Source organism: Archocentrus centrarchus, chromosome 4, assembly GCF_007364275.1.
Source record: "Archocentrus centrarchus isolate MPI-CPG fArcCen1 chromosome 4, fArcCen1, whole genome shotgun sequence".
NCBI lineage: Eukaryota > Metazoa > Chordata > Actinopteri > Cichliformes > Cichlidae > Archocentrus > Archocentrus centrarchus.
This window is the reverse complement of record NC_044349.1, coordinates 22,813,762-22,824,396: the sequence shown is the minus strand read 5'-3', so window position 1 is coordinate 22,824,396 and position 10,635 is coordinate 22,813,762. Positions and strand designations below refer to the sequence as shown.

Genomic DNA, 10,635 nt, shown 5'->3' with positions numbered 1-10,635 from the left:
CGATTAGCAACATACAGTTTGCATTTGAAGTCAGGCTGTTTTGACCTGGAGCTGCAAATTAAATTAAAACTGAAGGAAAACTCCAGTTTTCGGGCTGAACTGTAGTCGTGACTAACAAGTTGCACATCTTGTCTCAGAAGTCTTTTGAAGCAGTTCAACTCCTCCTCGCCAGTTTGATCCGGCCCGCCTCCTGTCAGCGCTGCTCCAGCAGCAGATACCGGCTGCTCTCCTGCACAGTGCACAGTTTCTTCAGTCTCATCAGTCTACGTTCACTATGACTACGAAAAAGACAACCCCATGAGGCGTAATTTTGATATTTGATGCAATTTTTATGCTCTGATTTTAAAAATCAGAAGTAGACTATGACCTTTTCATGCATCTGAATTGATTCGTGGCAAGCGGTTTCTTTTTTCTCTTATCTGCACTCTGCGAGCCTCACATGATGTATAACTTAGTATTTGTCACCGTGATTAGCTGTGTGATTTTTCGATGGGGCTCTGCGGTGCCAAAGCCCCTGGCTGAAGATCCCAGGCCTCAACATGAGAGCACTGCAGAGCAAAATGACAGACTGCAAGAGGAGACAGAAGGCCAAGAGAGCATTCTCTCCAAGGTAGGACATATAGTTTACTTTCTTCTCATATCTTGCATTTATCACGTTGTGCGCAAAAATTCAAAAGTTCCCGGTTTCTGGTGGAAAATACATCCGTCCTCTTCTTTTTGTAGCTGCTGGGTGATTATGACAAAGTGAAAGCCCTCTCAGAAGGCTCTGACTGTCGGTGTAAATGTGTTGTCAGACCCCTGAGCAGGAGCGCCTGTCGACGGATAGAAGAAGGGAGCGCCACTGCGCAGGACTTCTACACTGTGGAGACCATCACTTCTGGACCGGAGTGCAAGTGCGCCTGCATCGCCCCTCCGTCAGCGGTCAACCCATGCGAGGGAGAGTACAGGCTAAAAAAACTTAGGGAAGCTGGAAACGAAAATGTCAAGGTGAAGTTTCATCCTGTTCATTTTCCATCCATACCAGAGCCCCTAATATCCGCAGGTGCCCAAGCTCCAGGTCCACCGGGGACGTGGACGTCAGATATTTATTATATTCGGAGAAAAATAACCCCATATTTCATCCATAACCAGAGACTCAGAGTTTGAATGAGCTGGGGATGCGCCTATTTTATGCATACTATGGCTTGAATTCGTTGACTTTTGACGGCATCCGCTTGATCATTTTTAGCTGTCCACCATACTTGAGCTGCTCGAGGGATCATTCTATGGCATGGATCTACTGAAGCTGCACTCCATTACCAATAAGCTCGTTGATCGCGTGGATCACATCGAAAAGGTACAGTAACAGGAAACGCATGCAAACTCTCATTAACAGGTGTGCTTGTAGTGGTGGCTTCTGGGTTCAGCAGGTCCAGTTAATGAAGACTCCCTTAGGTGCAGTTTGCAGGTTTACTGGTGGCTTGACCTGGAAGCAGTGCTTAGAATTTCTGTTACATATAAACGACGTATAAAGAGATAATCCCAGCCAAGAGGAGCAAAACTGCAATTAAAACATGTTTAGAATATGACACATGGTATATGGAGAACATTTGGCAATCAGGGTTAACAGAAAAAACTACCAAATTACCTAAAAGCAGTATATTTAATATCTCTCCTGAGCAGCCATTTATGTTTTTGTGCTTTTCATATGGAGTTTGAGTGAAGCAACTGGGAGTTTGCTGAACTCACTGAATTCCATATACTGGAATGAGCCATAAGCAACATAAACTATAAAGTTGTTCCCCTCTAACAGGTGCAGCAAAATCAACCAGAGGGTTGCATGCTTATGCGGACACGAGTACAACTCACACAACTGAAAACACCTGCCTGAGTGTGCTGTCTGTTTGTTAGCCATAAATAGAACACATGGGCAAAATGATATTGCAAAGACTGAATTTGAGAGTCTGCACCTACCACAGTTTTTAGGGGTTTATAATCTCACTATTAATAGCATGTAGCCAAGAGCTGGCATATCAGAACTGGCTTCAAGATGTTTGTATGTGTATCCTTGTTTGCTCCTTTAAAACTCTGAGTTACTGATTGAGTTAATACAGTATTAATATGATGAGAAATGAACTCAGCTCAAAACACTTTTAGGAATGGTGTCACATGAATAGGTCATTTACAGAGTTGTGTGGTAATGCCACTAATAGTGAGCAGCGGCTTTGATTTCAGGATCATGTATTGTCATGATTTCTAGTGGCTGCAGTGAAAGTCCCATCATTGACCTGAAGTCTTTGACCCCCTGTCATTTTGTCTTCCTCTGCTGGTATTATGACTGCTGATAATTGCAGCCTACATCAAAAGTATAATATTTATGCTACTAGCTTGACTTACTCTTGTTTGCATGTAGGTCGTGTCTCTGAATCCATCTGTGGATGAGGTGAAGCCCCGGGAGGGTCCTCCTGTTCAAGCAGGTGTGACTGAAAGCCCAACTATTCCTCTTCTCCATCAGCATAAGGATGAGAACACAGTTGGCGAGGTCAGCAGGGCAGCAGCATATCAAGACCCAGAGGTAAGTGTGATATCTTAACACTCATGTCACTGTACCATGTAACTTAATGGAAACACTGTAATAACATAGTAGTAACTACTACAGTTACTACTAATGTGTGGAAGCTCTGTAATGACATAGTAGTATCTACATAACCACTGGGTTCTACAGATAATTATTTGCCTGTATCAAGCAAAAAAAATACTCTAAGTATTTCCTATTTATGTTGTACACAAAAAAAAAGTTTATATAGTTTATATCATTGAATTAGACAACAAATTATGATTCTAAACAATTAAAGTACGACTACAGCTCTAACATTTGTTTTCACAGAGTTGGCTTGATATGGAAAACTAAAATAAATGACTTAATAAGGCATATTTAATATAGTTTTATATCATTTATATTCATAATAATTGGTTCCTGTGATGGCACGTGAATAGCTCACTCAGAAATGTGTGGTAACATCACTAATAGTGAGCAAAGATGGTCACCACACTTTAACGTGCATTCTTGAAAGGAAGCATTTAAGCTGTTTTTAGCACTGGTCCTTTTCATAAAAGATCACAGTAGGAAAATAAGCAGCACCGAATACTCAAATGAACAGTGACTGAATTCTTTTTAGCTGCTTTGATTTCAGGATCATGTGTTGTCATGAATTCCTGTGGCAACGTCTGCAGTGAAAGTCCTATTAATGACTCAAGTTTTTTGACCCCTTGTAATTTTTTTCTTCCTCTGCTACTATTATGACTGCTGATAATTGCAGCCTATTTAACAAAAAAAAAGTGTACTTATGTTACTATCTTGATGTACCCATGTTTGCATGTAGGTGGTGTCTTTGAATGAGGTGAAGCTCTGGGAGGGTCCTCCTGTTCAAGCAGATGTGACTGAAACACCACCTACTCCTGTTACCCATCAGCATAAGGATGAGAACACAGTTGGCGAGGTCAGCAGGGCAGCAGCAAATCAAGACCCAGAGGTCAGTGTGATATCTTAACCTCTAATCTTATCACTAATCTTATGTGGAGATGCTGTAATAACATAGTAGTAACTACTGGGTTCTACAGTAATTATTTGTGTAAACAAAAATAATGGATACACTATGCTGTAAATGGAAACAAATCAGAGAGCTAACTAATTGGATTGACTCATTATTGAAATGCATTACTAATAATAATAATATGCATACAGGGTATTAAGAGGTATTTTTTCTTCTTTACTTACACAGATATTGTGATTTGTCAAAGATCATTGTGCTGCATCAAGTATCACAGAATCACTGTATCATGATGCCAGCATTATCATGGGCAGTATACTGATACATTGTATCACGAATCACTTTTAATTTGCACCCCTGATCTTTTTCATATTGAATGCAAGGCTTTGACTGAAGGAAACAAGTATCAAAGAAGTGATCACATTCAGATGTTTCTGTTTAGCTCTCTAACATTCCTCCAAAGCAAAAGGAACAATTACGTGTTCTTTCCACAAAGTCCTACATAAAAATCATTGTCTCCATGATTAAGGCCCAGAAATGTGTAAAAGAGAGTTATTGATGTAATTGAAAGCTTTGGCAGGACAATAGCAGACCTCAGACCGCTGGGCCTGGTCCCTGACAGCTCAAATATAAACTTGAGGGTCCATCCAGCAGGACTGCATGGTCCTGGACTTCAAATGGAGTTGATTCACTAGAAACTATAAAAAAAATACAGGAAACATCCAACAAGGTTATTAAAGCAATGGTAAAACAAAGCAAATGTTTTTTGATTAAAACCTTCCTCTGTAAGTCAGATTCACTGCAGCTTGTGCTGGAGTTTTAGTCATAATTTTAGCTCTTATTTGCTGTTCTTCTTGCTGGATTTGAACACACTGATTTATTATATACACAATTCTTAATTCTCTTTTCATGGATGTGAATATTTTAAAATACCATGCAGAGTTATATACATGATTAAAGATTTCACTTAAACCTTGAGTCAATTCCCTGTTACACTGATCAGAAATCTTCACAACTTTATGACCAAAGGGTCGAAATGGATCTCTACTTGATACAAAGTGAATTATTTCCTCACAGAGGTTGTGTGTTTCTTTTTGTCTAACAGGAAGATTATGAAGGGAAGTTTATCACAGAAAGCCCACCCTTCCTGCAGACAGACGGCTCTGGTCAGATCACTGAGGTCAGACCTCAGGTGACTCTCAGAAACACTGCTAATAAGGAGGCTACTCAGGTGTCAAAGCCTGGCGCCAATGGAATGATCATCAGAGGAATGACTTTTTATAAATCTGAGCCTGAGCCGATGGTGGCAGACGACGGGGAGCCTGGAGAGAACTGTGAGTGTAAATCATCAGTCACCTTTAAAGGAAATGTTATTGAATCAAAAACTACATGTGCCAGTTTTTAAAATAATGTTTAGAAAAAAAAAACTTTCCTTATATGTAAAATATAAGTGCTAATTTTGGATGTATAATTTTATGAATTCATGTCAGAATGTATCGTAGTAGTGAGAGATGGGTCACTGCAGCTTAACTGGCTTTCAGCTAACAAACAGCAGAACCTTGATTGCATTTTAATGGCACTGAATATTTTCACATTTTCTTGTGGCGCTCAGACCTTTTTCTTTCCTTTCCTTTTTTTTTTTTTTTAGTTTTTGAGTATCATGGATTCAGTGGTGATGGCCCAGTTAACCTCTTCGTTGAAGAGAATCTCCTTCAACACAGATCTCCTCGCCCCAGGACCAGAGCAGGACTGAGATTATTTCAACCAAAAACAACAGGTCCTTTGCATGGTCCTAAGGAGGACAGCCAATCAGAAAAACCCAAAGAAACTGAGCCCATCATAAAAACTTATCAAAAGATCATCAGTGCCATGGGAACCACATCAGTGGACGTGTCTTCAGATGCACAGAGTGAGACATCCACAGTAAGAAGCACGACTTTTGGGCCACTCACCACAGAACACAAACAAAGGACCACAAACTTCACACCTCAGCCTACTCAAAGAGTCACTGCTGGAATCACCAACGGGCCAGGAGACATTTCTTTAAGTATCATTCTCCAGAAAATGACCACAGCCTCAATGAGCACAGTCCAAGTCTCTGAAAATCTAACGACGGAGGAAAGTGTACGAGTATTCACAACAACAAATACATCTACCAGTGTGAAGGAACCCTCTGGTCTGGAGTTAAAAGACCAAATGCAAACCATAGCCGGCACTGCTTCAGCTCATCCAGGCTCTCTTGTGCTAAATCCAACAACAAAGCCTCTAACTACCAGCCCGACATCTACTATGACCATCACAACCCACGCTGGCTCAACCGCAGCACCAGTACAACCCACAACTGCTTCCACAACTGCTACCTCCACAGAGGCTGCTACTACAATACAACAAGACAAAACCACATCCACCTACTTTTCAGGCTCAGCTCTGCCACAGACACCGACAGCTTTTCTTCCCACTGCTCTGCCTGTCACCGCTACAGTAGCTCCCTCTCCTTCAACCACTACCACCACTACCACCACCACCACCACTGCCAGACGGGTTGCTCAGGTCAAAGAGAAATACAAAATCAGCTGGGAAGAGGGGGAGGAAGGACGCCTGGAATTAGATGAACCAATGCAGAGTCATGAGGAATCCAGTTCAAAGAAACCCGGTAGATAATAAACAACTTTGTGCCATCTGTGGCCACCTGAAGCCACAGCCACTGTGAATTTACTGTTAGCATTTGCTAAATGAAAAGGACAGACTTACCTTTATATTTGTCACAAATAGATTAATTTAGAGAAACACAAACTAACTAAACTTTACAAGACACCGCTCTGTTCTCTGTGTTAACCTCCCCTTTCCGTGATTCAGGCTGGCTTAAACACAAGCCTTTAATTATTTTCAGACTCGTTGAGGTAGGTCTGGATGATGTTAAAGGGCCTCTAAATCTTCACTCATCGCTCTCTGTCTTCTTTACAGGGCAATGTAAGGACACTTTGGCAACAATCTCTGAGCCAGTAACGCACAACACCTATGGCAGGAATGAAGGAGCGTGGATGAAGGATCCAAAGTCGAATAATGGCAAAATTTATGTGACAAACTTCTATTATGGAAACAACCTCCTGGAGTTCCGCAACCTGGAAGTTTTCAAGCAAGGTAAGAATCTGTGTTTTTGGAGTAAACTAATTTTAATTTTCCATTTTGTATAAGATTATTTGATAAATCTCATGCCTCTCCATTTCTCTCTCTTTTTTTCTTTTCAAGGCCATTTCAGTAACTCTTACAAGCTTCCTTACAACTGGATTGGCACAGGCCATGTGGTCTATGATGGGGCCTTCTACTACAATCGCGCCTTCTCCCGTGACATCATCAAGTTTGACCTGCGACAGCGTTATGTGGCCGCCTGGACCATGCTGCACGATGCCTTGTTTGAAGACTCATCGCCTCAGTGGGATTGGCGCAGCCACTCGGACATTGACTTTGCCGTGGATGAGAGCGGCCTGTGGATCATCTACCCAGCACTGGATGATGAGGGCTTCTTACAGGAAGTGGTTGTTCTAAGTCGACTGGACCCCTCAGACCTCAGCATGCAGAAGGAGACCACTTGGAGAACAGGGCTCAAGAGAAACCACTTCGGGAACTGCTTCATCGTTTGTGGCGTCCTGTACGCGGTTGACAGCTATAACCAAAAAGACGCTAACCTTGAATATGCCTTCGACACACACACAAACACTCAAATGATTCCCAGAATGCCTTTCACCAACAACTACACCTATACTACACAGATTGACTACAATCCTAAGGAGGGTGTTTTGTATGCATGGGACAATGGACACCAAGTCACATATAACCTTAAGTTTGCCTATGCTGACACTCAGTAAGGATCTGTTTTAATTTTAATTGTTAATATTATGGTTTATTATGGTATATGGATTGTAGATCAGTCCACATGGCTTTCAGTATGGAAAAAATGGAGGGACGAATGTATAAAATTCCATATATTGTGTTCAAAATTGTTCTTTTGTTTAAGATTTTTTTTATTTCTACCTACAATAAATGAAATAAGCCTTACTCCTCAGTCCATACATCAAGTTGTACTGTATACTCTCACTGGCTACTTTATTAGGCATCAAAGCAATGAAGACACGCACATCCGGTAAAAGTCAAAAAGGGCACAGGAACAGAAATCGAACAAGGTGAAAAGAAAGTCCGCACACCAAAAGGGACATTCAGACTTAACGTTCGTTAAGTCTGAAGAAGGGCAGCTGTACCCAAAACATCACTTTTCTCTAAGCTTTTTGTATTAAAATTTCATCCAGGAGCTCTTTTGGTATGCAGACTTCCTTTTCGCCTTACTTTATTAGGTATACCTTACTAGTAATGGGTTGGGCCCACTTTGGCCTTCAAAACTGCCTTAACTGTTCATGGTATAGATTGAACAAGGTGCTGGAAACATTCTTCTGAGATTTTGGCCCATATTGACATGATAGTATCAGTCATGAAGGGATGGACATGGTCAGCAACAATACTCAGGCTATGGAGTTTAAACAATCCTCCTTCGAAGGGGCCCAAAGTATTCCAAGAAAATATCTTCCACACCATTCCACCAGCCTGCATGGTTCTTTAATGTGTTTATGCCAAACCGACCGTACCATCCGAATGTATGGAGAAAACCTTCTATTGTTTGGTTTTGGTGAATTGCTGCCTCAATTTCCTATTCTTAGCCAACAGGAGTGACACCTGGTGTGTTCCTCTGCTGTTGTAGCCCATCTGTTCCAAGTTCTGATATGTTGTGCATTCAGAGATGCTCTTCTGCCTACGTTGGTTATATGAGTTGCTGCTGCCTTCCTATCAGCTCAAAGCAGTCTGGCCATTCTCCTCTGACCTCTGGTATCACCAAGGAATTTTGAACTGCTGTTCACTGGATATTTTCTCTTTTTTTGAGCATTCTTTTGAAACTCTAGAGATGGCTGTGTGGGAAAATCCCAGCAGATCAGCAGTTCCTGAAATACTCAGACCAGCCCGTCTGGCACCAACAATCATGCCAAGTTCAAAGTCCCTTAAATCACCTTTCTTCCTCTATTGTAATGCTCAGTTTCATCAGATGCATCAGGAAATTTTGACTATGTCCACACGCCTAATGCACCAAGTCGCTGCCATTTGATTTGTTGCATTAACGAGCAGCTGTACCTAACAAAGTGGCCAGTGAACAAATACTGTAATGCTATAAAAATGTAGACAAATAATGCAGAAATGTTTCTGATCAGTACATCAAATGTTTCCATTTTATACAGTTTTATATCATTTTTAAAAAAAATTTCAGCATTATATGCCACAGTTCCTTTGTCACATGAAAGCACTTACTCCCTCCAGATCAGACTGTTTTGAGGAGATGGCAATAAAGTTTTGAGATGCTAACAGAAAATGTCTTCATTGTCTGGCCAAACACAGATAATGCCTAATTGGCTCTAATTATAGCTTGCAAGTATTACTTAAACTGAAATACTGTAAGGATAGAAGGAAACCAGGCAGGAAAGGACTTAAAAAGAAAATAACAAATACAGACATAAAATGAATGTCTGTTCAAGCCTATAATTTAGAATACTGGTTGTAAAGTTATTGTGGGAGAAAATACACAGGAACAGCTTTTCTACCAGATGGAAAAAAAAATTAAACACATTCTGTTAAGGATTTCCACACAATAGCTCAATAGATACGCGCACACACACACACACACACACCTAGAGAAAATCCAGTGTTTATTTTGGTTTCTGAACATAGAATAAAAAAAACAAAACAAAACCACAAAGGTTTTTATTGTACTTTTTCTTTGCCCTCATGTATAGCTGAGATGCAGTGAAAACACTGTGGTGACTCAAATGTATTTCTGCAAGCAAAAAGGAATTTATACACAAAGAGAGCCTCTGTTTAAACAACAAATCTTTTCTGAACAAATTCTCTCAGCAAAGAAACCCCCCCCCCCCAAAAAAAAATTAAATAAATAAACATCAGCACAATATTATAGCTAAAAAAAAATAGACTTTCAAAGACATACAGTGGATGTGGCTTTATCAACATGTAAAATAATTAGCAGTAAGAAACAGGTTACTAATTCTGATCACATATAATTACTCTGTATAAAATCGGCCCCCATTTATATGTTAAAAAAAAAACGAATAGAAGAAATTAAAAGCTAGAACAGTACTTCCTGTGTTCTGCATTGATAGTGCAAATTTTACCCACAAATTAGCATTCCAAATCATAAACCGTCAACGTTTTGCACAAAAGGTTCAAATGTTTTCAAATGAGCTGTGTGGACAGAGACGCAGTCAGGAGAGACTTTTGATTTTATTTTTTTTTAAACCAGTGGCTAAACATCACACCTTTTAGTTCAACTCTCCCAAAGTCAAAATTCTGAGTTATCATCCCCAAATTTTGATTTAATTAATCAAAAGTTCAAGCTATTTTCTCAAATATGAGTTATTTTCTCGTTATTCTGAGTTAGTAAGTCGACATTTTGCGATAGTAACTTGACTTACAGATGTCAAAAAGGAAAAAAAAAAAAGTTTGTTTTTGTTGTCTGTGTTGGTTCTCAATCATTCAGGCCATGGTAGCCTGTGGAGCTTGAAAAAAGGCGACAGGACTTCTTTTCTTGAAAATGTTTCACCTCTCATCCGAAAGGTTTCTTCAGTTTGTCTGTTTTTGTTTTTCAGTAGCAGAAACAAGCTGCCATAACACGCGATGAAGTCATGTTTTTTAACTGGCATAAAATTTCAAGATGTCCACACAGTGAACAGAATAAAATCTATTTATGCATTTCATTTCTATCTGCCATTTATTATTTAATATATAAAATATATCACTGAGTTCTCTGGAGTCTACTGGAACAAAAAGTCACCACAAAAACAATTTACCAAAAAGCTAAGGGGGGGTGGGGGTGGGGTGCATTTCTTGACAACATAAATGAGTGAACTGCATTAAACCACAGATGTGTACTGTTACATAACAGTAATACATATGCACAGTATCCAAACCTGTTCAGGAATATAGAAACACAATGCAAAGAAGTTCTACATCAATAAAGAGCTAAAAACAGAAAATAAAATAATGGAAACCAGCC

The 10,635-nt window shown here is 40.0% G+C and overlaps 1 protein-coding gene across 1 annotated transcript; it reads left to right on the top strand.

Moving 5' to 3' along the window:
- Window positions 1-205: 205 nt before the first annotated feature.
- olfml2ba (olfactomedin-like 2Ba) lies at window positions 206-10,252 on the top strand. The gene is made up of 9 exons (XM_030728073.1): window positions 206-610; window positions 724-987; window positions 1,229-1,336; window positions 2,393-2,554; window positions 3,363-3,512; window positions 4,636-4,864; window positions 5,179-6,183; window positions 6,495-6,671; window positions 6,780-10,252. The coding sequence occupies exons 1-9, from the start codon at window positions 440-442 to the stop codon at window positions 7,394-7,396; spliced, it is 2,883 nt and encodes a 960-aa protein (XP_030583933.1). The 5' UTR covers window positions 206-439; the 3' UTR covers window positions 7,397-10,252.
- Window positions 10,253-10,635: the final 383 nt, after the last annotated feature.